Source organism: Talaromyces rugulosus, chromosome IV (assembly GCF_013368755.1).
Source record: "Talaromyces rugulosus chromosome IV, complete sequence".
Classification (NCBI taxonomy): domain Eukaryota; kingdom Fungi; phylum Ascomycota; class Eurotiomycetes; order Eurotiales; family Trichocomaceae; genus Talaromyces; species Talaromyces rugulosus.
In genome coordinates, this window is record NC_049564.1 from 3,062,108 (window position 1) to 3,088,900 (window position 26,793).

At 47.6% G+C, this 26,793-nt stretch overlaps 10 protein-coding genes across 10 annotated transcripts; 3 read left to right on the forward strand and 7 right to left on the reverse strand.

Moving 5' to 3' along the window:
* Nucleotides 1–989: 989 nt before the first annotated feature.
* Nucleotides 990–2,030, reverse strand: TRUGW13939_07861 (uncharacterized protein; the record flags this gene model as incomplete). The annotated part of the gene is made up of 1 exon (XM_035490998.1): nucleotides 990–2,030. The coding sequence occupies one exon, from the start codon at nucleotides 2,028–2,030 to the stop codon at nucleotides 990–992; it is 1,041 nt and encodes a 346-aa protein (XP_035346891.1).
* Nucleotides 2,031–3,511: 1,481 nt separating this feature from the next.
* On the reverse strand, nucleotides 3,512–5,505 carry TRUGW13939_07862 (uncharacterized protein; the record flags this gene model as incomplete). Its single annotated transcript, XM_035490999.1, has 4 exons — nucleotides 3,512–3,615; nucleotides 3,680–3,971; nucleotides 4,039–4,926; nucleotides 4,987–5,505. Coding segments are annotated over 4 exons (1,803 nt in total), but the record flags the coding sequence as incomplete, so codon positions are not given.
* Nucleotides 5,506–6,526: 1,021 nt separating this feature from the next.
* Nucleotides 6,527–7,513, reverse strand: TRUGW13939_07863 (uncharacterized protein; the record flags this gene model as incomplete). Its single annotated transcript, XM_035491000.1, has 1 exon — nucleotides 6,527–7,513. One exon carries the CDS (start codon nucleotides 7,511–7,513, stop codon nucleotides 6,527–6,529), a length of 987 nt encoding a protein of 328 aa, XP_035346893.1.
* Nucleotides 7,514–8,193: 680 nt separating this feature from the next.
* Nucleotides 8,194–10,674, reverse strand: TRUGW13939_07864 (uncharacterized protein; the record flags this gene model as incomplete). The annotated part of the gene is made up of 1 exon (XM_035491001.1): nucleotides 8,194–10,674. One exon carries the CDS (start codon nucleotides 10,672–10,674, stop codon nucleotides 8,194–8,196), a length of 2,481 nt encoding a protein of 826 aa, XP_035346894.1.
* A 617-nt stretch (nucleotides 10,675–11,291) lies between these two features.
* Nucleotides 11,292–12,810, forward strand: TRUGW13939_07865 (uncharacterized protein; the record flags this gene model as incomplete). The annotated part of the gene is made up of 3 exons (XM_035491002.1): nucleotides 11,292–11,300; nucleotides 11,356–11,802; nucleotides 11,860–12,810. The coding sequence occupies 3 exons, from the start codon at nucleotides 11,292–11,294 to the stop codon at nucleotides 12,808–12,810; spliced, it is 1,407 nt and encodes a 468-aa protein (XP_035346895.1).
* A 296-nt stretch (nucleotides 12,811–13,106) lies between these two features.
* On the reverse strand, nucleotides 13,107–14,510 carry TRUGW13939_07866 (uncharacterized protein; the record flags this gene model as incomplete). Its single annotated transcript, XM_035491003.1, has 1 exon — nucleotides 13,107–14,510. The coding sequence occupies one exon, from the start codon at nucleotides 14,508–14,510 to the stop codon at nucleotides 13,107–13,109; it is 1,404 nt and encodes a 467-aa protein (XP_035346896.1).
* A 422-nt stretch (nucleotides 14,511–14,932) lies between these two features.
* TRUGW13939_07867 (uncharacterized protein) lies at nucleotides 14,933–16,101 on the forward strand (the record flags this gene model as incomplete). The annotated part of the gene is made up of 2 exons (XM_035491004.1): nucleotides 14,933–15,244; nucleotides 15,301–16,101. Coding segments are annotated over 2 exons (1,113 nt in total), but the record flags the coding sequence as incomplete, so codon positions are not given.
* A 568-nt stretch (nucleotides 16,102–16,669) lies between these two features.
* On the forward strand, nucleotides 16,670–17,581 carry TRUGW13939_07868 (uncharacterized protein; the record flags this gene model as incomplete). The annotated part of the gene is made up of 1 exon (XM_035491005.1): nucleotides 16,670–17,581. One exon carries the CDS (start codon nucleotides 16,670–16,672, stop codon nucleotides 17,579–17,581), a length of 912 nt encoding a protein of 303 aa, XP_035346898.1.
* A 148-nt stretch (nucleotides 17,582–17,729) lies between these two features.
* Nucleotides 17,730–19,500, reverse strand: TRUGW13939_07869 (uncharacterized protein; the record flags this gene model as incomplete). Its single annotated transcript, XM_035491006.1, has 3 exons — nucleotides 17,730–18,296; nucleotides 18,363–19,400; nucleotides 19,450–19,500. 3 exons carry the CDS (start codon nucleotides 19,498–19,500, stop codon nucleotides 17,730–17,732), a joined length of 1,656 nt encoding a protein of 551 aa, XP_035346899.1.
* An 834-nt stretch (nucleotides 19,501–20,334) lies between these two features.
* TRUGW13939_07870 (uncharacterized protein) lies at nucleotides 20,335–24,097 on the reverse strand (the record flags this gene model as incomplete). The annotated part of the gene is made up of 3 exons (XM_035491007.1): nucleotides 20,335–23,557; nucleotides 23,617–23,969; nucleotides 24,035–24,097. 3 exons carry the CDS (start codon nucleotides 24,095–24,097, stop codon nucleotides 20,335–20,337), a joined length of 3,639 nt encoding a protein of 1,212 aa, XP_035346900.1.
* Between the last annotated feature and the right edge of the window lie 2,696 nt (nucleotides 24,098–26,793).

Below are 26,793 nucleotides of genomic sequence, written 5' to 3' on the forward strand. Positions count from 1 at the left end.
CCTAGATAAGCGAGAACTACCTCCCTGATTATATATAATATCTAAAAATAATAGGTCGGGGAGAACTAGGTATATAATCTAGTTAAATGTTGCCTAGAGATTAAATCAAGGTTTTTATAGAGATACAACTATTGTGGTGGAAGATATGGCGATCCCGGTAAGAGGGAAGTGTGAGACGCAGCAGGGTGTATATCGAATTGTTGTACCTTTGCACACAGATACAAGGATTAACCTAATAAGGAACTCTCAGATAAAACAAAAAATCTTATTCTTTTCTCTTTAAATATCACTGTCGTTATTTCTTGCCTTGCTCGCAAGTATAAGAAAGTTCTCGCACTTCTGAAGAAACGGACCTGCTCCGGGAGTCACAAAAAATGGTTTTATCAGAGATCGAGGTCAGTAAAGAAATCTATAGTTGTCTTCTTTAGCCACCGGCTCCCTCGGTTTCTGGAAGAAAACCGAAGCATATGACCGGTCCGGGAATAGCTGTGCCCCCAGTTATCGGCTCTTTGGTAACTCGCTCGTTACACTTTTCCACAATGGTCAATGCGAGACCAAGAACCGCATATCCTGCCTAGCTCCAAGGCGCCACGGGATGTTTCCGACATGCCCTGAACAATGCTGAAGAGCACCCACCCTATTAGGAGTTGATTCATACTTAAAACCAAATTGAGTCCCAAATTAAATCCCTTGGAGCCAGTCTATTTGTAATTTAATTATCCTTTGTGTAGTGAGGTGCCGTAAATTGGCTTAAATATTTGGTCTGGAGCGGCTCTAAATCTCTGAAAGTAAATAAAAAGATGCAAACCCGTTGGAATTGTATCTGAAAAGGTACGGTATTATATATAACCAATCCTTAAAATGTCATGATAATTTAGACACGGAAGCGAAAGATGAAATACAAGTCTTCAATCAGTTTCCAGTTTTTGTTTTTGTTTTGCTTCTTCTTTTTGGCATGAAGAGTGATGAATGTATCAACAAATTGTAGTTCAGTTGATGGGCGCGTGCCTCTCGATTAGTACCTTAGCATTTTTACTCAACACAGGAGCAGCAATTTCGGGATGCGCGGCTGCAAAATCCAAGTATTCATCATTGCTCGACGCAATCAGCGTAGAGTCAGCGTACGGATAGTCTGTTCCCATGAGGACATGCGACGGATTAGTGTTTTGTAACAGTCCATTCAGCTGCGTAGGCGAAGCACTGAGGGCAATGTCGTAGTAGAAGTTTCTGAATTGAGCGATTGCGGTAGCTGAATCTACAGCACTTCTATTTTCGATACTAGGTATCAAAAGACTTCCCCAGGCACGCTCGGCAAAATAAGGAAGCGTACCGCCCGCATGAGAGAGAATTATATCAACGTTTGGGGTATTTGATACGACGCCACTGAATACAAGATCAACAGCGGCCCGTGTAGTCGCTTGCGGGTAATCAATGATCGGTTGTGGAAGAAAATCACCAATAAATCTTGGGTATACATCCATCACTCCCGGGTGTAAAAAAGCCAAAGCTTTATAACTTTCAAGCTTATCCCAGATAGCTTTAAACGTCGGATCACCAGGAAGAAGATCGCCGTAGGAAGTATAAAAGCCAATTCCAATTGCCTGTTTCTGAGTTGAGTACAAAAAGTCTATTTCTGCTATCGTCCCATCTATATCTCTCCAATCAGGCAAAGCCCCAAAGAAACCGATATTTTCAGGATACGAGCTTGTCAAATTGGCTAGGTAGATGTTCAATTCACGACATAGGTCTCTGGCAGTTTGTCCTACGCCAGCAATAGGGACACCTGGTGTCGATATAGAAAGGACACCGTAGCTAGACCCTACCAGAGCAAGGCTTTCAATGGTGCCTTCGATAGACCAAGCTGGTGTTGGGTAGCCAGAAGGATCACCGCCGGCAACATCGAGCGCATTCGCGTATGCAGGAGGTATCGCATGAATATGAGTATCAGCAAGGTGACCAGAAAATGTTGAGGTTGCCCCGGGGAGAAAGACGGTTGATGCAAATAAAAACAGAAATTGTATGAAAAACATATCGAGAGAAGCTGAAAGATCCTGTCGCCTGGCGAAATGGATTTAGTTGTACTGGAGAAATTTGGAGAATTCGATACTTGGAGAATGAATAAATAATTGGTATTTAGAAGATTATTTATCTATCATGACCTAGCAAGGAGTCGAAGAAATATTTACGCGAAGGATGTAAGTCATGTAACCGAGGACCTAGGCCACAATGACATGGAACTACAGTTTTAATATTACATATAGAAAAACCAGGGAGAATGTGAAAGGTTCAATCTTCCGGGTGAACGTGCTTACTATCGGATAGATTCCGTGCTACGTCCGTCCCGGATTTTACGGTAGGGCGTATCAAGGAATGGGGTGTTGCGAGGCTGCCCAGGAGTGGGACGACTTTTGGACCAGATGGGAGATGCGGCGTCCGGCCATCTTTCGTCTTTCTCTTCCCGACGGGCTTGAAATACTGATGCAAGAAGACCCAGAAAGCTGCTAGACTGCTAGCAGCGAGCTGTCTAGGGTATTATGTAGTTATGTGGGTGTGCCGGACCTTCTCAGTTCTGTTACCGCAGTCGGGATCACTCCGGCCAGCTTGGACTTGCTCAGACAACAAAATCTGAAGTGCTTCTTGCACTCGATCGGGCCCTCACAGCCTATCGTTTGGCCTTTGGAGGCGCGGTTCTGTTCCCTCGAGAGGGATGGTGCCGTTCCATGAAGGATAGACCACACGGTTGAGCAACACAGTGAATTTCGGAAACAAATCTCTGTTTTTATCCGAAAAATGACCTCGTTCGTAATAGGTTAGGTTAGGTCATTGATAATCTCGTGCTCCGAGCTACAAGCAGAAGAGCCTAGGAGCCAACTATGGATAATATAATGCGCCGCATGGGTTCTGCTGATTCTTCGATGACGCCCAGGACAGTCCCAAGCCAAAAGACAACCACGTCAATATCAAAAGATGGAGTGGCACGGCCAACATTATGCAGTCGAGAAGTCTGAGATTCTCGATCACTAGGGTAATCACGTTGGCCGACACAGCTTAGAATGCCTACGGGGATAATGCATAGGTCAGACATAGGCGACGCTGTTTGAGGCGAGATGCATGAGAAAGATACTTTGCCTTTCAAAATGAGTCTCGGCCGCGCCGACGTAGTCCGGTTGCTCCGAGGCTCTTTTTCGCCTCAAGACCCTGAAAGCAAGGATCATGGATATTTACACTGTTAGCGCCCTGCAATTTTTTGTGTCTGTACCATGGCTAATCTCATGGCATGGTGGGTTGGTAAAGCCCTGCAATCGTCGGCAAGGACTTCCGCGACATCAAAAAATCAAATACCCTTTCTAGGGCATGAGTACAGTTGGTTGTAAGTACTATATTGGCTTTAGTTGACGTAATACTGAATACATTATAGCAAATTCCATTGGAGTTTCTCGGGTTTCTGTATTCTGACGACTTGTTACAGTATATACAGGCGCTACAGTAATACACCGCTAACTAATTACAATTTGGATTCAGAAAATGCCCGCTGTCCATCCTGAGGGATTGAGAAGCCCTCAAAAAACTTTCCGATTTGTCTGTAACTATCCAAGCCGAAAACAGCAGAGACATCTAAGTAGACCCGTTAGAAATATCCACAGCATTAGTGGCTCTCAAGGCACAGAGCATGGCTTACATTGGTCGGGTCGAGCAATGATAATACATCCCTTTTGAGGGTTTATGCCGAGGTGATTATACAGCTGGCCATTGCTCTTATCGTAGCCCTCATCGTCGAAGAAAATTTTATGGAGATCTCGTACTTTATTTTCCCCAGAGACTGGGTAGAAAGATAAGGGGATCTGCCCAAGTTCAATTTCATGGCGGTTTCCATAGGCTACTAGAATCAATTCGATCAGGCTGTCGATGTCACCGCCAATAGGGGTGAAACGATATACTGGGCTTTCAGGTGAAGCGAGATAATAGCCGAGCTGAGCATATACATGTTAGCAAGCACGTAGGTCAATGGAAGCACAGCATATTAATTTCTCCACTCACAGCAGTTAAACGAGCTTTGTTAATAGGCAATTTGAGGTCGCCTGCAAAAGCGATAACACGCCATCGGCCATCTGATTTTAGCGAAGTCATTAACTGAAGTGGTTTCGAGTCGCAGAAGCGCACACACTGAGCACTGGGTAATCTCATTCCCACCACAACATTGGTGGCAAGCTCTTGCGTTTCGTCTATATGAGAGGTAATCAATGACTTGTCGTATTTTGCCGTTAACCCAGCTGTGTATTTCCCAGACTGAATAAACACCTTCTGAAACTCTTCAGTTGATATTTTCCCAGCTGATGTGAAGAGTTTTGAAAAATAACGATCGAATTTGATTAGGTCAACAGCTGTTTTCCTCCGCTCGAGAACATACGTTTCTAGTATAGACGGGGGAGCCAATCCTTTCAAGACAGAGGCAAGTTTCCACCCAATGTTGTATCCGTCTTGCAGGCTAACATTCATTCCTTGTCCAGCCTTGGGGGAATGTGTATGGCAAGCATCGCCTGCCAAGAAAACCCGAAAGTCTTTATGGAAGGAGTCAGAGTGACGCTGCCCAATAGGATAAGCAGACCACCAGATAGTTTCTGTAAAGTCTACATCATATTGACCCAGGATTTTGCTGGCTGTACGCTGTATATCATCTAACTTAACTTCCGTGGCCTTGATTCCTGCAGGAAGTTCGATATAGAACCTCACTAGACTGTAGCTGTCGCCCTCACGAGGAATTATTAGCAAGTTACCTAGTTTGGACCGGATAATAGCCTTTTTCCGGATATCTGGGAAGTTGGTCCGGGGTACTATATCCATCACACCCCAGACTGAATCGCTACTATCACCGATCATATAGAAGTTTAGAGAGCGGCGGACAATGCTGTGGGCGCCATCACAAGCCTGCAAACGCGTAAGAACATCACTCATATTTAGCCATATCAAAAATCACGCAGGACTTACAAGTGCGTACTTGGCCTCAAATTGTACCAGCTTGTTTCCTTTTCTGGTGATCACTCTAATCGGATATGCTGAAGGGTCCTTAGCCAGTTGACTATCAACTTCCAGGTGTTTAATGTCGTAACCATAGTCAATTTCCTGTTTGTTGAATCGATACATCGCCTCTATCAAGAGCTTGTTTATACGCGCCTGGTTAAGTATGACATGGGGCTGGTGCGACAAGCCAGGTTGAGTGTCCGCCGTCCTATCCGTTCTCTTGATAACGTCAGAGCCATCATCGGCCCAGAAAACTACTTCCAGAACATGGTAAGCTTCGCGGAGAAGCTCCTCGCCGATGCCAAAGCTTTCGAATATCTCGACAGTTCGGCATTGAACGCCGTCGGCCTGACCTAAAGTCAAAGGACCGTCACGACGTTCTAACACCTTGCAGCGGATTCCACATCGGGCGAGCCAGGTTGCCGCGGAGAGACCAGCAGAGCCGCTTCCACAGACTAAAACATCCACTTTCTCAATTGTATCCATCTTTTGAGAAAATAAATGAATGCGTAGCTCAAGGAAGAAGGAAGTTGGGGAGCATGAGGATGGGGATGGAAAAATTCAAGTTAGGACCGTCTCAGGAACCTCGCTATGCTCTTTTTTTTTCTCTTTTTCTTTTTAAGATTTCTTGCTGCTAATTGAAGGGCGTCGGAACAGACCCGAGTTCTTCAGGAACCATTCCGGGATCAAACCTCGGTATTTTCTTTTTCGTTTCCAGAGTTCGGTCTGTTGCATTACATCTGTCTTTTTTTTTGAATTTTGGAGTAACAATAGTCCGTTCCTTTTTCCTGTCCCATATATATCCATCACATGAGAACAGCTCTGGTCAAGTATGGAAGGGCTATACAAAGAAGGAGAACAGAATTATCCGAGTTTACATAACTAGTAACCATTGGATATAAGAAACCCACATGCTTGTGGAAGCGTGCGAAGTGGGCCATAGAGGATCGTTTATATCCAATAAAGTTTAATTATTTGTTCCTCATGCTCGATATATGCAATTTATAAAAATTCTGGTCGTTAAATAGAAGTTTTCAAATAAAATCCTTGTAGTTACGTAAATAAATATTGATTACTAAGTCCCTAGTAGTAAGGAAAATCTGGGTATTATCAACGAAAAGGCTGTTCTGAATTAATTGCTTATATGTATCTTATTGGTTTACGCAGAATACATTGGAGCTTGTACATAATGAACTGTTATTAAAGTATCGCTCGACGTCTACCACAACAGAGTAAAAGGACCCCTGCGTAGCTCGTATTATTTTCACAAGGTTTTTCTTTTCAATTAACCATAAAATGTAACGATGTTAGCCAGTTTATTTTTTATACTCCTATAGATCCTCTTATTTTTGATAATACTAAGGATTACGAACTGAGCCATAATTGAACAGGTTTCCGGCAGCTCAAGAACCTGACAGGTCGGGTCCCGTAGCCAAAAGACATGAAAAAAGATCGAGCGCTATGATCGAGTTAATCTTATAAACGAGAAATTTGAGTTTAATTCAAATCATGCTGGCTTTTGCGCCGTCGTTACGAGGAAATCAAACAGTGGGTGAGCATCCTTCTGCCGAATAGCGTTTTTCACACTCGCATTCAAAACCTGCACTTCCACTTCCGACCAACCTAAGACATCCCTAAAAGGTGCTGCTGTGAATGCATCGACACCTTCCACAAAATTGATGCCTAAAAGCAATCCGATTTCCTTCAACCTAGGGTCTTTTGGCCAACTGCCAACAGGCAGTTTAAAACTCTCTTGTTTGATTTCTACAAACCCTGCATCTTGAACCCAGTTTTTCATTGATGGGGCCGGATCCATGGTGCGACCAATCTTCTCACATGCCTCCATCAAGCCATTCATCATCCTGACAATGGCATTGTCCGGCTTTAAACTGCCGTCCTCCGAGTACAACTGGTTTGCTGACTCCTGCAGCTCTAGCCACCCTCCAGGTTCGAGATGTTCATAACATTGCCGTATAAGCTGAGGCCAGTCCTTGATGGAGCCAGCCATATACCGACAATGAATAAAATCATACGTTTGTGACTCCGGCCATGGCAGTTCGACATCATCGATGAGAAACTTGACGTTTGCAGGTACCCAGGCTGGTTGGATCGGGCTGAGATCAATTCCTGAAATCACACTTGCACCAGGGTATTGGTCACCTAGCTCCATCGACCATATCCCCGTCCCAGTGCCAATATCAAGAACACGAAGACCTTGAGATGGATCAATGGGTGCTAAGAAAAGGCGATCATGCAAAGCCCGGTAGTACACGTAGTGAATCATATCCAGTCGGTCTTGTTCTTGTTCATCGTTGGGGAAATTATAGGTGCCAGCTTGGTAGGAGTGGTAACGACGGCCGTGTTTCCATTCATGTCGCCGGATACTCGACCCGATCGATGTGTTGTATGTCGATGTATCGTCTCCAAGCGCTGAATCTGAGTCCGAGCTGTCAATTTCCACCGTGTTGCCCAGTAACGCCGTCATGTTCGCCATCGTGATAGTGATGATATGATGTATTCGGTTCGATGTGTGGAGTAACCGTGGCATCCTACCCACCCTCCGCTCCAACCCTAACCCAAAGCGGGAGGATGCCACGGTTAGTGTGTTTTTTTATACTCCCATTTGGCACCGGAATTATACTTCCAGAATCATTAGATCACAATATCCCAGAATATTATAACATCAATATATGCTACTTAGATAATAAATAAATGCAGACCCGAAAATATACATTAATTATAGTATGTATAGTAAGAAACAGAAGTTAAAAGACCCATGAAAGGTGCATGACTCGCAAATGAGCCATGAGATTTTTGTCCCCATCGAATACCCACCCAATGCTAAATATACAGGATCAGTAAGAATACCCCCAGGGTATCTTCTATATCAGCCCAAAATAAAATGTAAATGCAAACGAGAAAGACGAAAGCACTATTTCAGCTTTCAAAGAGTCGGTAACTAGCCGAAAAAAAAGAGAGAGAGAAAATATAGAGAACGAAAAAAGGGTATTGTGACGAATTCCTCCCGAGTGTAGCGGATACATGAAGATAGTATTAAAAAAAATTAAAAAATGGACTTCTGGGCAAGTGAGATGGAATCAATATAGCGTTCTCACTGATGTAGAGTGGTTCCTAGTCATCTGTGACTTTGGACTTTTTCGTTGCTGAGAATCTTCATGTCCAACGAGGGCTATTTGTATTTGAGGACGATTGGTTTCGTTTCCGTTTCTTCGTCCTGTTGGTAAGATGTTCTTGAGTGGTATGGGCCGGAGGTTGGATTCTAGCTTCTAGCGAGTCAGGATCAGAGGACTGCGCATTGATTTGTGATTCGATGGCCGTTCTAGCTTGCTCGAGTTGGCGGACTTTCTTGGCCAGTTTCTGCACGTCCTTTGACATCTTCAACATTGCTGTTTGATATGGGCCGTTTGACTGTCCCGAGTCCTCGGAGTCTTGCTTGAGCTGGTTTTTGATATTCTCAATCTCCTGCTTAAACTGTTCCAGGGAAGTGTGGGGCAAGCTGGAAATTTCTTGGTCGATCGCCTTTTGTTTGTCTTGGATTCCTTCCAATTGATGGGCCACAACTTCGTTCTGCTCTTTCAGAGAAACCTCAATATTTACCAGACGCAACCGCATGTCCTCGGGCCTGTACGAGTCCAAGATGGCAGAGAATCTAGAGATCCTGTGATCCAAATCCTGAACCCCAGCTTGTAGCTCCTTGAGCTGGTCTGTGTTGGCAACGAGGCCAGGAATTTGAGCCTGTAACTCCTTGAGTTCATCCAATGTTGCTCTCAATCCCTGTACTTGAGCGTGAAGTTCATTGACGTGATCCTTTACGGCCGAGACCTCTCTTTCCACTCGACCCCTTTCTTGAATGATATCCTGCAACGTTTTCTGCGTGCCAGCATGGTTATTCTGACTGTCACGAACGAAGGAAAAGAAAGAATCTCGCATCTCGTTTAGACCCGTAATCCCTTTCTGGAAATCTGCGATGTCCTGTTGTACCTGCTGCTTGTAGTTTCGCATTTCCGCCATAGCCTCACTATTTCTTTTTCTCATATCCTCAGTCGTACGAGTTACTGTTGAGTTCATGACTACCAGTTGTTTCCCGTGGCTCTCAGTCGCTGTTAATAGACTGGACAAATCTGGGAATTTAGATAGGTGTAACTGGACAGAATGCAGCCCCTCAATTACACTTTGCATAACGTGAGGTGGAGGGTACATTCTTGTGAAGACCGGCATTGCCTGGTCAACCAAAGAATTCGGGCTGAGCGAGTTATATCGAGACTCTAATGATGTGATTGCTGTCTCCAAGGTCTGAAGTCGCTGATCATTCTGTTCAGAGGACTCTTTCAAACCCGCCATTTTATCCAACTGCTTCAGCACTTGATCATCTTTAGCTTGCTGCATGGCCGTCTCAATCTGAGACTTAATATCGGCACTGATCTTCACAACCGTCTCTTGCAGCTTTTGTCCCATATTAACATCGTTATCTTCAATAGCCTTCATTTGCTGGTCGTCTTTAAATGCCTGTAGGTCCATGAAATCCTCCAGAATCTTTTTCAGATGGTCATATTTAGAATTAGGAGATTCAACGTCCATTTTCATAGGCTGCTGGTCGGCATTGTTTGACTTTTGAGACAACATCGTTTCGACAGCGCCGAGACGCTGGGTTAATGCCTTGACAGCATCTTCGTCCACTGTGTGTGTTGGCTTTGGTGCCGTTTCAACGTGTTTCAACTGTCCAGTTACTACTGCATTCACAGTTTCTGCCAATGCCTTTTTCAATTGAGAAGTGTCTGATTCGAGTTGCTCTACTCGTTTGAGATCGGATGGGGGGATCGGATGATTGCTTGGCTTTTCAAACTCCTCCCTTAATTGACGGATTTCGGAGGAGGTTTGGCCCATTCCGCGGTCAAAGACTTTTCTTAGATAGTCGATATCTTCATGCCGACCCCTTCTGAAGTGTTGAAGCTCATTCGCTTGCTCTTTGACTTGTTTATGGAGAAGGTGATTCTCTTTTGTTTGGGCTGTATTTTCGTTCTTTAAAAACACAACATCCTTTGTTATTTTTTCAATTGACAGTCTCGTGGAAATTGCTTCGGCTTCAATAGCCTTCAAGTCTCCTGACGGTTGCTTTTGACTTCGTGTCTCCGCATCGTTGAACAAACCAGCAACCTGCTTGGCCAGCTTCGCTTGACTCTCGCTGTGGGCATCGAGTTCAGTTTTCAAAGATTCAATCTCATCGTTTTTGGAATCTCGAACTAGGCAAACAAGGTCTCTTGCTGCCGGAAACTGATCCAAGTTCTTCAGCTTTTCATGGTGAAAATTTATGGCCCCGAGGGTGTTTCTCGCTTTCTTTTGCTCAGCCTTCAGATTTGCAGCTATGGCAATTGTTGTTGAGATTCCAGCTAGATGTTCCACCAACTTTTCTCCATATGATATTTTTTCCTCTGTTGGGGGCGTCGTGGTAGTAGGTACAGTAGTAGTGGTAGCGATAGCGGGAGAGGGGGTAGACATCTGACGAGGGAGGAAAGCAAGACTGTTTTGACGCGAAAGACGACGAGGATCGCGAGGTGGCGATACGGCAGAAATCGGCAATGCCTGGTCTTCTCTGGGCCCCGTAGGTATAGGACCTGACCTAGGACCCTCGGCCATATCGAAGGCGACCAAACTCGCCAGTGGCTCTTTGGTATGAGTTGCCTGTTGGTAGAGGTTGCTACTTATCTCCCCCAGGCATGATCTGAGAATGGGATCAAATTAGATCGCCAGCGCCGGAAAATGCAGGAGATGTACCATATCATTTGTCCAGGACAACTCCCAGCAGCAAGGCTGTCAAACGGTGTGAGGGGTGAGTGTGTTTACTCTAGCCTGGGCAGTTCCTCGCCTTCTTGTACAGCTTTTTTTTGAACGAAGGGAAAAAGAAGAAAAGAAGAAGAAGAAGAAGAGAGAAAAAAGGGATTCAGACAATGCCACTGCAAACAAAGCGAGTGATCCCCTCCAGGAGAGGAGGGCGCTAATAATTTCGAGGCGCTAAGCAATGCAATTGGGCGGCAGTCAACAAAGAACCGCGCCGCACAGGCCGGGCGGTGAGGCGGGCGGTGAGGGCGATCGCGATGCCAAGCCCTGCTCAAAAGCTATTTAGGAAGCACTCCAGATACCGATAATAAATCCACGCTTCAAAGATAACCCCAGTTTGCACCCCCATTCTTGACCCCCAGCCAGTCGGAATCGCCTACCAGAACCCAAAGACGCTGACTTGCAATCCATGAAAGATGGCTGCTGTAAGTGACAGTGTCTTCTACGCCTCATCAGAGCTAACCTAGTCCGTTTTTTCAGCCTATCTCAACCATTTCAGAGAGCAAGGAGCTCCGCGGCCTCAACTTGATCGCAGCACATTCGCATATCCGTGGCCTCGGCGTCGATGCAGACACACTGCAGCCCAGGACCTCCTCCCAGGGCCTGGTTGGCCAGGAGAAAGCGAGGAAAGCGGCAGCAGTCATCCTACAGATGGTTAAAGAAGGAAAAATCGCCGGCCGCGCAGTGCTCATCGCCGGGCCTCCAAGCACGGGAAAGACTGCGATCGCAATGGGAATGGCGCAATCGTTGGGCGCCGATGTGCCTTTTACCACGCTAGCTTCGTCTGAAATATTCTCCCTGGAGATGTCGAAAACGGAAGCCCTGACTCAGGCCTTTCGCAAGTCCATCGGTGTCAGGATCAAGGAAGAGAGCGAGATCATCGAGGGTGAAGTGGTGGAGATCCAGATTGATCGCAGTGTGACGGGGGTATGTGAATAGACATTTTGTCATGTGAGAAAAAAAAGCGAGGCTAACTTGAGGCAGGGCAACAAACAAGGAAAGCTCACCATCAAAACAACCGATATGGAGACGATTTACGATATGGGCACGAAAATGATCGACTCGATGACCAAAGAGCGCGTGATGGCTGGTGATGTTATCTCCATCGATAAATCCTCCGGCAAGATTACCAAGCTGGGTCGTTCATATGCTCGCTCGAGAGACTACGATGCCATGGGTCCTGATGCCAAATTCGTCCAGTGCCCCGAAGGCGAGCTTCAAGTGCGCAAGGAGATTGTGCACACTGTCAGTCTGCATGAAATTGATGTCATCAACTCTCGTACACAGGGCTTCCTTGCTCTGTTTTCTGGTGACACCGGTGAAATCCGAAGCGAAGTCCGAGATCAAATCAACACCAAAGTGGCCGAGTGGAAAGAAGAAGGCAAAGCCGAGATCATCCCGGGTGTCTTGTTCATTGATGAAGTTCACATGCTAGATATTGAATGCTTCTCATACGTCAACCGAGCATTGGAGGCCGAGCTGGCCCCAATCGTCATCATGGCCAGCAATCGTGGCAACACACGCATTCGGGGAACCACCTATCGGTCGCCGCATGGCCTGCCTCTCGACTTCCTAGACCGCGTGGTCATCGTGAGCACTCAGCCTTACACATCTGACGAAATACGCCAAATTCTAGCAATCCGAGCACAAGAGGAAGAAGTTGATCTGTTGCCTGATGCCTTGGCCTTGCTGACCAAGATTGGTCAAGAGTCTGGCTTGCGCTACGCTAGCAACATCATCACAACCTCACAGTTGCTCAGTCAAAAGCGAAAGGCTAAAGAGGTTGGCATCGATGACATCCAGCGCAGCTTCCGACTATTCTACGACCCTGCCAGAAGCGTCAAGTTTGTGGCCGACTTTGAGAAGCAGTTTATTAGTCAGGATGGCGCTGTCAATCTCTCATACGCTAATGGGGATGCGATGGAACTCTCGTAAACGCGTTTCCTATATCATTCCTTTTCTTCAAGAAGACTTTTGTGATGGCGTATTCAGATCGGCGATCATTTTCTCTTTGTTTTTAGGGTTGGTTTGTTATTCAAAAGCAGTGTTCTTCGCGTGTCGAGCCATTTCTATTTGAATTGATTAACACGGGATGTATGATATAATTGGCGCATTAATGATATCTTGGGTTTTGTAACTATTTATACGTAGCTAATAGTTGGTACTGAAACCTTAACTCAACCTCGAAGTAGTAGTAGATATGATACATATTTCAAGTTAGGATCCTAGGTTTATGAGAACGTAGTCACGCGACTCCAGCTATCCTGCGAATCGCCTACTCTGCGAAATTCAACACCATCTCCAAAATATCCAGCATCGCTCCACGACTGCATCATGGCGCTATCATAGGGCCCATGCATTTCACCGCCGTCTCGAGCATCTGACCAACGGTATTCCCACGCCTTGGATGCCCCTGAAGCCGCCTCTAGAGCCTGGTTTTCGTCCGCTTTTGGAGGATCTACCCATTCTTCTCCTGTTTCGCGCAAGTATTGGCGGGTTAAAACCTCCCTCTCTGAATCGTAGATGTCTGTCTGTCCCCTGGTCAAGAGAAGATCTGCTGCGCCTGTGACCTTTTCGATGGCCTCCTTTCGGGCAACTTCTTCTGGGTTTTCTTCGGCCATTTCAGCGTCGTCGTTTGCTTCGCCATTGTCGAGGCCATTCTTAGCTTTCTTGTTCTTGCTTCTTTGTTTTGATTGCCATTTAGGCCTCTTGCGCAGTCCTTTCCCGAGTCTTGCAAGAGCTTCAAGTACGGTTTCTCCGCGCTGCAGATGACTGATGAGAGTGCGAAGCAAGTCGCTGGCAAGAAGGCTGTCATTCTCCTTGTCTTTTTCGCGTCGTTCAGTTTCCCGCTTATCAGCAGCTTCTCTCGCTCGCCGGATATCCTTCTTTGAAAGGCCATCTAGCCATGTATCATGAACCGCATCCGGGTCGACGGCCTTTCGGATGTAATTTCCTTGGTCGTCAAATTGACCTTCTTCTTGTTCGTTTCGCATATTGAAGGCATCGATAAGCGGCGCATGAGTCTTCTTCCCACCGGCTCCAATTTCCTCATCGATCACGGTGTCGACGCGATCACGTTCCTCGTCGTCCACCTCGCTTTCACTTTCGCTCTCTGCTTCTTCTGCTCTTAGCTTTCGCTTACCGCTTGGATCAGCCAGGTCCACACGGACAGCGCGACCACCACGGGAGCTTTCAACTTGTCCCTCTATTTGTTCGTTTTTCATGAAATGTACGGTTTTCTTGTTCTGTCGATAGGCATCGTCTTCGTCGAGCGGTTCTGCGGCATCGTTTTCGTCGTCGTCTTCTTTGAGATCTGCAAACATATCTTCATCCTCGTCTGCGTGTTGTTGCTTTTTAGCCTTGGCCCTTGCCTCTGCCCGCACGTCGTAGCCCTCGTTATCGCTGTCTGATTGGTATCCATCCAGGTTGACAGCATTGCGCCGCACGCCTTGTCCTCGGCGGCCAATCTCGTCGGCGTCTAAAACTGCGTCGTCTTCAAGCTCGTCTGGGGCCAAGGCCGACGGGTTGCGCAGGTCGAAGCGCGCTTTCTTGGACGTTGAAGCTTCCTCTTCTAGGCCATGGTGGGTCCGGCTGTAGTCTTCCCCAGCGCGCTTTGGGCGGAATGATCTAGACATGGTCGACAGTTCAATTTTCAAACGAGGCGCCCGTCGTTGACTTGAGACAGATGAACTGATAGTACGTAGTAGATTTCTTTTGGTCGCGAGTCCGGGGTCGGGACGGAAAATCATGGTGGAGCTTCGTTAGTGGTCAGTTCGGCCTGCACTTGCGTCACCGGCGGACAGGCACGTCTGGAACTTTCGTCTCTCACCACCCACTGCTACCTCTCACCTTTTACATCTCCGTTGCACCGGACCTGACCAAGCAGTTTATGTAGCACAAGGTTATCTTGGTTGATTCTCTATCGACAAGGTCCCTACACGCAAACGCTGATTCCCGTCCCTGCTCCCCGCATCGTGTTCGGACGCCTCCCGACATCTGATTATAATGGTACCTTCAATCTCCCTGCTACTCCTGCTCACCACTGACCTCTGCCCAGTATCGCCCAGGCGTGTGGGACGACCCGATGGACGGTATACTAGGAGGAGGCATGCGTTATGGGGGAACTGCCAGGCGATTTGACGAATACTACCGATGCTATCCGGTTGTGATGCTGCCAGGGCCCGAGAGAGAAAATGTGAACCATGGAGGCAAAGTTATAATGCCCCCCAGTGCGCTCGACAAATTAACCCGCCTACATATCACATACCCGATGCTGTTTGAGCTACATAATGGCGCTAAGGAAAAGATGACCCATGCGGGTGTTTTGGAGTTTATTGCAGAGGAGGGCAAGATTTATCTTCCTTTCTGGGTATGTCGGTTCTATTTCCACTCATAAATGCGGGCTACTAACCACGTTTTCCATAGCTCATGCAAACACTTCTCCTCGAGCCAGGCGATCTAATCCAGGTCAAGTCAACTGATCTCCCACCAGGCCGATTCATCAAACTTCAGCCACAGTCAACGGCGTTTCTTGATATTAGCGACCCCAAAGCAGTCCTTGAAAATGCATTTCGGAACTTTTCCTGTTTGACACAAGGCGATGTCTTCACTTTTGCCTACAACGACCAGGTTTACGAAGTTGCAGTGCTGGACGCGAAGCCAGACGGCGAGAAAAAGGCCATTTCGGTGTTGGAAACGGATCTAGAAGTCGACTTTGCACCTCCTGTCGGCTACGAGGAGCCCAAACGTCCAAGTGGCACGAGTACACCGCAGGTTCCCCCCAGTGGATTAGTCCACTCGCATGGAGGCATGGCTCAGGCAATCAACTATGCGGCCATTGCCCCCGAAGCGACCGATGCTGCCAAGGGAGCCAAAGCTGCGTCTTCCAACTTCCTTACGGGTGGACATCGGTTGAATGCGAAGAAGAGTAGCAAAGCACCAACTCCACAGCCCAGCACTCCTGTTGCCGGGAAGTCGACAAATCCTGAGCATCCAGCTCCACTCCGACGAACCAACGGGCCGCAACCACTGCGGCTGGCCCCGAACAAACTCTTCTTTGGATATGCCATTAAACCAGTACCGAAGCGTGACGAACAGGGGAAAGTGATCGAGGAAGAAGACAATCAGCCCAAATTTCAAGGCCAGGGGCAGACTCTCCGAGCGCGGAAGAAGGGACTTGGAGATTCCGGCACGCCAACATCGGATAGTGATGCCGGACGGCCATAGAAGATGGACAAGCCTGGGTATACTTGCAGCAAGCTTTGTTGTTCTACCCCAGCGGTGCCGTTGGATGGTTTAATGTGAATATATGTTTTTAGCATAATTTGGCGAACTGGCGTCCAGGAAATATAGCATGACTATGTATCGTTGCTCGTTGCTATTAGATAGATTGAAATATCTTCTCAATCGAGTTCCATTTGGCAATAACCGTCTATTATATGCAGTATAATAATAGTAATTTCATGAAGCGCGGCATTACTTATAGAACGACGCTAGAACGAGCTACCTCGGCTCTCGCTCCTCGGGATAACATTAACATTGAACAGTTGGGGCTACCTTCATGCAATGATAGCAATAAATTTGTTGGGCTTCTCTTTTGTTGAGGTTATATTCTAGATGGCACTGGAATAAACCATATTCCCAGTATCTATAAAGCTCTTTATTGACGTCTACCTCCCCTCATCGACATCTGCATGTTACAACAACAAGCTAACCATGATATAGGCTCGTGTACATTGACAAATCGGCTTCTTAGATCTGTACATATCCTCATGTGTATGGTTAAATAATAAGCATGTCAGCAACAACAGAAAATACCTTTTCGTCTTTTATCCGCCTCTCCCCTTCCATCTACCTGGTTCCACCACGCACTACTACTACCACTACACCAAACGCTGAAACAAAAACCAACCCGCCACCAACAATAATCCTCTCTTTCTGGTACAGCGCACCTCCACGCGCACTGGTCAAATACGTCGCGCACTATGCCCAGCTAGCGCCCTCGTCACGTATCATCTTCATCCTCAGCGGACCCCGGGATTTCTACCTGTACCCGACGCTGGCATCGCATCGGCGGCGGCTAAAACCCGCGATTGATCTTCTCCTCCAGAATCAAAAGTCAGTAGATGATAATGACCATGCTTATATTCATCTCTTTTCCAACGGCGGAATGTTCACAACGGCGCATTTACTACTAGCCTACAAGCACGCCACCGGCAAACCGCTACGCATCTCGGCCATGGTTCTTGATAGCGCGCCGGGAGTAGCAGCACCGTCCAAATCGCTGAGAGCACTGGCGTACGGGCTTCCTCAGACGCTGATTATTCGACAGATTGGGTATGGGTTGCTGGCCATGATGGTGTGGGGAGGTTGGATAGTCAGGAGGTTGCTACTCAGGATGGAGGATCCCTTTGCGTTTACGAGGAGGGCGACTCTGGACAAGGGGTTGGTGATAGCGGCAAGCAGCAGCAGCAACAACAACTACAAGAAAAAAGCCGATGATGGTGCTGTTATAAAATCTTGCTACATATATTCTGAATCAGACGATCTAGTACCGTGGAAAGACGTGGAGGAGCATGCGGCTTGGGCTGTATCCAAGGGGAGGGAGGTCGACTTGGAGAAGTTCAAGGGTTCGCCTCATGTTGGGCATATGAGACAGGATCCGGAAAGGTACTGGGCGATTGTCGAGAGGTTTTTGTTTCATTAGGAGCTAGTTTGTACCAGCTATACCCGAGAGTGAGCTTTCAAATGTTGAATTGCTTTTATGTAGATTTTGAATATTTAAAAACACCCATTCCGACATGATAGAAAAGAAGAAAACTGTTTAGACTATCGGCTGAATCTGAACGTCCATCTCAAAGGGCGACGTTTTTAGAGTGAAAGGCCACGTCCTGGTAACGATTGAACTCTTGGCGTTCGATACGAGCCTCGTGTAGGATATCCTTGGCCTCTTGCAATGCCCAGGGATACTTGCCCTCTCTCGGTATGACCTTCAATTTGTCCTCCAAAGACAGTGTAGTCACATCCACCGGAGAAGTATCTGCCTCATGCTTCCAGTCCAGCCTCTGTGGCGGCACATTGGCCGTCGAGATGATTCGGATGTTGGGATCGATCAGCATGATCTGCAAGAGGTGCACATATCCTGGCTTGGATTTGTCTTTCAATTCTAATTTGCCCCTATGCTGCAAGGTATTGGGCCAGGCAATGGCCCGGCCATCCAGGATTTTGATCCCGCCGACTCTCTGCACCGCAGGCTCGTTGTTTCGCAGCCCGAATACCTGCTCCAGCCAGACGGTGTCGCCGCGATCGAATTCAAACTCTGCCAGCTGCTCCAAGTCGGCTATCTGGCGGTATTCGAGTTCGTTGTTTTGCATGTTTTCGCTTTCCAGGCAGTAAATCGCCATTGCGCAAATGTGTTCGTTCTAGATTTATCGTTAGTCGAAACCATTTCTCTCTCTCTTTCGGAAAAGAATAGAAGAAGTATTTACAATTTGTCCCTCGACATGCCACTCAGTGTTAAATTTTGGTTGTTCAGGCGTCGCGGAATACTCGGCGAGTTTGACAATAACCTGTAATCCACGATGGCCATAATCCCCGACCAGATCCATGGCGTCTTCGAGACGGTGCTTGACCTTTTCCTCAGGCGGAAGCTCATCCAAAATCTGCGGCGGGATGGAAATGGGCGCAAACACACCCGGCTCTGGCTGGACGGCTATGAAGTTTTTCCTTCTCCATTCACGTAGTCGCTCTTCGTATAGATCGCGAGATTCGTCCTCTTTGACTTCTGGGCGTGGGTCAGTCTTTCCGGGTGAGACCTCTTCGTACTTGACCTCTCGTAGTTCGATGCGAGCGCGAGAATGGAGCACGTTCTTCACGGGCGTCAGACACATGTCCCACATGCGAATGACTTTGTCCAAGACCTTCTCGAACATGCCGTAGAAATGCCTGTTCCGTTGCGGATGGATGTTGTTGATATAGCTGGTAAAGTAGCATGTCCCATCCGGTCGAAAGTATATGTCACTGGGCAGCCATTGGAATCGCGAGCTATATGGCCGAGGCCCGATATCAGAACGCGATGCAATGTTCCAGCTTAGATCCTTCCGTGACGGTCCGGGATCCTCAGGCACCGGGATGACCTCGCCCTGGCCCATGGAATCGACAGCATCATCAAGGCCAATGGTCCGGTCTCGAAGACACCGGGACTCGCCAAACACGATAGGGAAGAATGACGGATGCACATAGTCAAACTCTCGGGGCTCAGTCACTAGTCGGTATTCACTAAACGATGCCATCCCCTTTTCCAGGCTCTTGATGGCCACCGCTAAGTCTTGTTGTAGGTTACCCAAGATCTGGCAGTTGGACTTGACCACGTCCCCGTTGAAGACGCTGATGCTATAGTCTGTTTTCTTGGCGACGATTGCCTTGAACTTGAGCTCGGCCACCAACCATTCGGCCATCTTGGGTGTAATGTCTTCGCTTTTGAGGATATTGTTCTTCCAAGTTTCCATGAACTCTTCCTCCAACGCCTATACTAATTAGCCACCTCTCTTGTATTCTCCGTTTCTGGTCACACACCTTGAACACCCAAGCATCCTTGTCTGTGAAATCATTTATCAGGTCCAACATTTTCAACTCTCGAGTTGTCAATATCGGCTGGCTTGGACAGCCGAGTTGGCCTCCGAATCAGTATGAAGAGAAAAAACAAAGAGAATCATGCGACATACTCGAGATAGCCATATTCGATATCCCTACTATTCAACCCAGAAGGAAACAAAGAGCTGGTCCTGACCCCATACGCATTCAGCGCTAGTGGACAGTGGTCTAATGGGAGTACGACGCCCGGAAGATCGAAGCGATCATCTCGTTTTTGGTGGCCGCCCACACAGGAATTTACAGATCGAGGAGCGGATTGCATAGCGATAGTTGTTTTGAGATTGTCGATTTGTTGCTTCCCTTTTAAAAAAAAGGAGTTCTCCCTCAATGAAGTAAAACCCCGACGACGTGACAGTATATCGGATGGGATGACAAGGAAGTTCGCCGCAGTGTTGAGTGCAGTAATGTGCTACCGAGAGCGATGGAAGTACATAAAAGGACGATAAGCTTCTTGAACGGAGCTGCTCGGCAACCTTAGTCCGGCTCACATTGTGCTTGCTAGTTATGAATGTTGAGATGTTCCCGACGTCAATATTGCACAAATGGTACCCCATCGGGCCCGGAATGAAATTGCGCGTCCACTAAATCGATGTCAGCGAGCAGTCGCCTCCGTGGATTCCGAAAGAAAGGTAAAGAGAGAAAAAAAAAAAAAAGGGATTGAGGGGGGAAATGATAAAGGAAAAACGGTGAATAATAAAGATGAGGATAAAAGTATCTCGCGAATGCTTCATTGTACTGTATCTCTATATATACATGTATACCCACGCTATGCAAATATTGCTCCAAAATGGAGGAAATCAACCCACATTACATTCCACGGCTCTCGGGGAACTCATCCTCAAGCTTCAGTCGAGCAGTAACGTTCATACTAAGAAGTTCCTGGATCAATAGCTTGGCTGCGTACGGAATTGTCATTTTGACCACCCCGCGCGATGACCTGCAGCTCTGGCACCAGTTGTGATAACCCATAAACCCACACTTTTCACAAACGTCAATCTCGTGTTTGTCAGAAGAAAGCATCAGGCGTTCGAGCAAGAGCTGGCTGGTGCCGTAAGCAATGAGACAGTCGCGTTCCATTTCTCCGAGACGCAGACCACCGTCTCGGGAACGACCTTCAGTCGGTTGGCGGGTTAGAGTTGCCCGTGGACCGGTTGCACGCGAGTGCATCTTGTCCTGAACCATATGCTTCAGCTTTTGGTAATAGATTGGACCGGTGAAAACATAGAATGGCAGAGGCTCGCCAGTGATGCCAGAGGTCAAGTAGTCTTTGCCGCCGTAACTAAATCCTTTATCAACGAGAATGGCCGACATCTCCTCAACGGGGCTGCCACCAAATGCTGTTCCGTAGCCATGATGTCCTGACAGGACGCCAGCTTTGCCAGCCACAAGTTCGAGCAACTTGCCAACAGTCATTCGAGATGGGAAACCATGCGGGTTCATGATAATGTCCGGCACAATTCCCTGGTCTGTGAATGGCATATCTGCCTGCTCTGCGATAATGCCACAAACACCCTTTTGTCCGTGACGCGAAGAGAATTTATCGCCAGGCTCAGGTCTGCGCGTTTGTCGAGTCAGAACCTTGTATATGTTACCCTCACCTTCGGTGACAGAAATCATGACTTTGTCAATGTAAGCCGGGTCAGGGAGTTTGTATGTCATGGGTGCCGCAGAATACTCCTGCTCACGTCCCACCTCGGACCCTGTGATGCCACTCGAAAATGCCGATTCTGGAACGGCTTTGTTAATAAAGACCTCGCCGTGGCTAATCTTTTCGCCAACAGCAGCTAAACCATCCTCATCAATCAAGGCGTGTTTCTCGATAGGGATATGGTCCTGGTCTCGATCGGGTCCTCTAAGTATATCACTCAATCCGTTCGGATAACTTTTCAAATGAGTGACATATTTGCGGAACACCTGGCAACGTCCAAAGCCTCGGTCGACGGATCCCTTGTTTAGCACCAGGGCATCTTCGATATCGTAACCTGAGTAGCTCATGACTGCAACAGTGGCATTCTGACCAGCTGGAAGCTGGTCGTATTTGATGAGTTCAATGGTCCGTGTCTTTACCATGGGTTTCTGGGGATACACCATCAAATAAAGCAACGAGTCGATCCGCAAGAACTGGTTCGCGGCAATCGCACCAATGGCTTGTTTACCCATAGCACACTGGTATGTATTTCGAGGTGACTGGTTATGGTGAGGATATGGAATAAGACCAGCGACAGCGCCCAGAATTGTAAAAGGCTCAATCTCAAGATGGGTAGTAATGTCAACCACGTCGCGCTCATAGATGGCAATGTTCGAATCGTTCTCCTCGTTGACGTCCAAGTATTCGACTAAGCCCTGGGCAAGAAAGTCGTCAAATTGCATCGATCCATCCCGAAGCTTCTCTAAATGGCTCACGCCAACAAGTGGTTTTCCATTGGCCACGACCACGAGAGGCCGACAAATACGTCCGTCATCGGTTGCAATATGGACTGCATGCTGATGGTGGTTAATGTAGATGCTCACAAACTCGGAAACTCGGCCCATCCGCCGCAACCTGCGAAACGAGTCTAGAAAGTGTTTCGGCCGTCTAGTAAGAGCCATGGGTGTACCGTTCATAGAAATGATGTATGCTCCGGGTCCGTAGATCTCTTTGCCGCCCAGGGTGATAATATCTTCTGCCCCAAGCATAAAGACCAGCTTCGCCACCGGGCCTTCTTCATCGTTGGTTGTTATGTGCGTCATGAGTGCCAAATTCTTCACTAAACCACAGGCTTCACCTTCCGGGGTATCGGACGGACAGAGCATGCCAAATTGTGAGGTTTGTAGAGCTCGGGGTCCACTGACTTTTCTAGTCTTTTCAAATTGACTCGAAATACGAGTCATCATGCCCAGTGCTGCAATGTAACTCAGCCTACTCAAGACGTGGGTGACGCCGGCACGTTCCATTCGGAATCGCTTGAGACTCCAGTTTCCGGTCGATATAGCTCGGTTCATTCCATGAGTGATATGGTTTGCGTGTAAAGTAACGACGCTCATAGCGTCGAAAATCTCTCGCTGTCGTTTCCCCATAACTTTGCTGATGTTCATCTTGATGTCAAAGCAAAATTTCTTGAAAAGATCCTCGAAAAGGAGAGCCAAAAGTTGGCCAGCCAGTTCCAACCGCTTATTTCCTACATAGTCTCGGTCATCAACCATTCCTGCGTCGTGCTTGGCCATCAAGACACGCCGGGCCATGTTGGCAATATACAATGCCTTGGGTCTAAAGTCCATATCATTGATCTCGACATGGGAAATGACGACGGAAGAGAGAGCCTCAATAGCCTCCTCGCTGTGCGTTTTCTTGTAGTCTGTAGACTTGCCAGACCGGTTGATCTTGATCTTGGCGCCTATCCAGTCGAGGGCTTGCTGCTGGGTATAAACATTTTGCTTGATAGCCTCCTCAAAATTGATGGCAAAGTCGTCCTGGTAAAGATTATCCATACCGGCAACGAGAAGAAGCATCTCTTTATCGGAATGGACGCCCATGGCTTTGAGGACGATGACGAGAGGAACATCTTCAGAAAGGACGTTGTGCCTTAGATACAACCGTTCTTTTTTGAGGATGATGTAACTCTTTGATTTTCGTTCGTTGGATGAACTAGTGACGGAAGCCTGCACGATTTCTTTTTTGGGATCGGTTTCGACAATGATACGGTTCTTGCTCAGTTGCTCCTGGACGAGAATGACCTTTTCCGTGCCGTTGACGATGAAATAACCACCGGGATCGAGTGGACACTCGTTTAAGTAGTGCATTTCAGCAGCGGGCTTTTTCGATAGCACACATTTTGAGCTTCTCAACATTACTGGCATACGGCCGATGGGCACACCAGTCCTTCTGACTCGATTATCACCGCCGCGAGTGTATAACAAATCGACATAAATCGGGGCAGCATAAGTGGCATCACGAAGTCGGCATTCGTTCGGCGTGACGGTAGATTCAAAATCGATTTCTTCTTTTGGATCATCGCTGCGACGAGGGGTGCCGACATAAATATCGGTGAATCTGTTGGGGTAAAACAGGTCAGAGGACGCGAACGTAGGTGTAGGTGGTAGTAAACTCACTTGAGGAAAAAACTGGGGTCGGTTTCGCAGTAGATTGTCGAACTAGATTGTATGATTTTCTTGAGTTGAACTTCAATGAAGTAGTTGTAAGAATCGATGTGTTGCTTCACCAGGCCCTTGACCTTGAGAAAGGCCGGTAGTAGATTCCACTTGTCGCGAGCGGTATTGATAGGGTCAGTCAAGGATTTGTTGTAGTAGAAGGGCTCCAAGAGGGCATCGAAAGGATCCACCTTTCGGGGCTTCTGTGGATGAGAAGAGTGATCGTGGTCGTGGCCATGTTCTTCGGGCTTGCGAGTCGTAGTCGAGGCCGGTTTTGGTCTGTTGGCGGCGCTGGCCTTGGGAAGTCGTTTTGGCTGATTCTGAGTGTAAGCCCGCGAACATAGATAGAATAGCCAAGAAAAGAGAATCCAGAACTTACTCCGGCTGAACTGGGTTTTGCAGTATCAGCAACCGCAGGCTGCGGCCGTTTGCGTGGAGGCATCCTCCCCAACAAAGCGGCAATATTCAACAGTCCGGCACTTCACCTCGCAGTAGAAAACACTATTGCACTTTGCAGGGACAATGGTGACGCGGAGGTTGAAGCTGGAAAAAAATTTGTCTTTTTTTTATCGACTCCGATGGGGAAGGCGCCAAGGAGGGGAAAATCGCGGCCCGCTTAGATAATCACCGCTTTATCGATGAAGCTTTCTGGGCGCGCTAGTCCAGTTTAGGCAATTAGCTGCTGTCACTGGGCCAATCAGAGACTGTACAAATTATATGCAGCAGCCCCGCAATTTGGAGTCATCAAGCATGAGAAGGCTCTTCGGTTTGGAATATTACCAAAATATGTATATATGCACACACACACATTAAATTTGTAGAATAAACTGGCAAGCAGTTTTAATCTTATAGCTGAGTCCTCTTGAACATGCAATAATAGATCTCGGAGTATAACTTCAAGGTTCTTGTTTATGCCAAGAAAGAGTAGACAACACCAGTTGACGGTAATACTAGATGCCTTGAACAAAATAATTCATTCCCAAGATTCCTAGATAGTAGACAACTATCTTAGGCGAGATCCAGGCATGTGAAAGCAGAAACCTATCTGCAGACAAGACCAACAGGGCGGTTCAGACTTGAACAGCGCATCTGCAGTGACTTGGCAATCACCATAGTGGCATATCATAGTGCGGGGTTAGTACAGCCAAACGCTGATAAAAAAAAAACGGTCCATAGTTTAGCTAGTACGTAGCGAGGACGGTGTTTTGTTAGGGTTTCAGACAGGATCGTCAGCGACGACGACTCAAATTTTAGGCTCGGATAAGAGTCCATGTCACCCAATTAGTTGGCTAGGGCTTGGACAGTGGAAGTTGGAAATTTAGAACATTTGAAGGGCACAAAAAAAAAGGGGGGGGATAATAATAAGTCATAATATAAAAAAATTTGTGCGATCTTAGCGAAACAGCTAGGGATCTGTGGCGGCTGCACGGGGGGAAGAGATTCCGCTACTGCGCGGGGCACAGCAAACTGATATCAACGGTATTCAAATGTTACATGCTGACGTACCATCGCCAACTGGGTTCGCCAGCACGCAAGCAGTCCGGTGCAATTGGTACAACTTAGTATTAAAAAAATAATCTATTATTGAGTCGCCGGGCGAAATTGCCGCGATTAGTGAATATTCATAATTTCTTCGTAGTAAGCAGTTCTCGCTCACAACAAGTGAAACAGCGATAACGATAACGATTAAGTTACGGATAATAATACTGGCGCTACACCGCTTCTCGCGAAACAGGCTGTGGAGCTTCCTGGCGCGCCGCCACCGATGCAATTGGCCTCGAGTGCGTCCAGGCAGGATCAGCGCTTAATGCCCAAGTCTGTGTGCACACTGTGCACAGAAACATAGAATACTATCAGAATGATAAATCAAACAAGCTGGCGGCCCGGTGGATCGGCGCCTGGTTCGATTAGGGTTTAGCCTGTGATTTAGCGTCCAGGCCCGTCCGGTTCGGGCTCTCCCACAGCAGCCCAACCGCCTCATCTTGTCCATACTTACTCCATGGAGCATATGGTAAGAGTATCCATGTGTGCAATAAATGCATATTTATTCTATGCAAACATCAATTAAATATCAATTGAGATTTAGATAGAGTCTCCCTATCTGGATGCTCTTTCTTCCTAGAGATCAGTCCGAGTGGAGCGCTATTAATAAACACAGCCCGGTATTGTCTTGCCCCAGTTGGCATTAATAATACGATTCGAGATGGCATATGCTGAAGGGCTGACCCGACTGACGGCCTGCTGGTCTCCCTGCAGACTGGCAGCCAGCGATCTGGTTAGCTGCGCCCGCCTGCATCGGTAGCTAGGAACGCGATCTCTCGACATGGGTTGGACCATACATCTCGTTTTGGGCTACCAGAAGACTCGGAACTGTTCGAAACCAAGCTGATTGGCTTTCTGTTACATCGTTGGAATGTGCGCGAGACTCGAGTACGTACTGTACTAGCCACCTTTTCCCGTATATGTTATTCGATTGTCTGGTGCTCCGAGGTATATCCCGTTCAAATAGGAAAGGATGGACTCGGCAATTGATCGACTACACAGGACTCGTAGTACCGTACTAAACTAGCCTGCTAGTTCACCGTGATCTGTTGTCAACTGCTGAAGAGTGTCTGTTCCATGGCGACTCGTTGACATGCTGATCGATTGGCTCCCCGCCTCGCCGGGGGGGCAGTGGCAGAGTCACTAAAAAGGACCACCCGGCGCCCTAAAACGAAGCGACCCTAAACCCTAGTGCAGTTAGTTGGCCATCACCTCACTCACTAACTAGCTATCGAGTTTCAACTAGTAGTTGGTTAGGTGATTGGTGGTCGGTCAGTGAGTAAACCGAACCAGCCCATGCATATCTTTTCGCCGCCAGCCAGTTCGTTCTTCCTTCATCCTCTCGTCCCGGCGCGACTCTCGCTCTTTTGTACATTATTCGTGTCTGCTGTTTGTCTTTCTTGTCCGATTTCCGTGGTTCAGCGGGCCTGTGGCATCCTCGTGAAACCGGCTCCGTGAGTTTGTTCCTTTGTGCCTGCTGCTAGTTAGGCTGCCCTGCTAACCGCAGACACGGGAACCATCGCAGCACCACTCTCGTCCTCCTTTCCGACATCGACGGGCTCTCCGACATGCCATTACCCCCCGCATCGGTCGAGC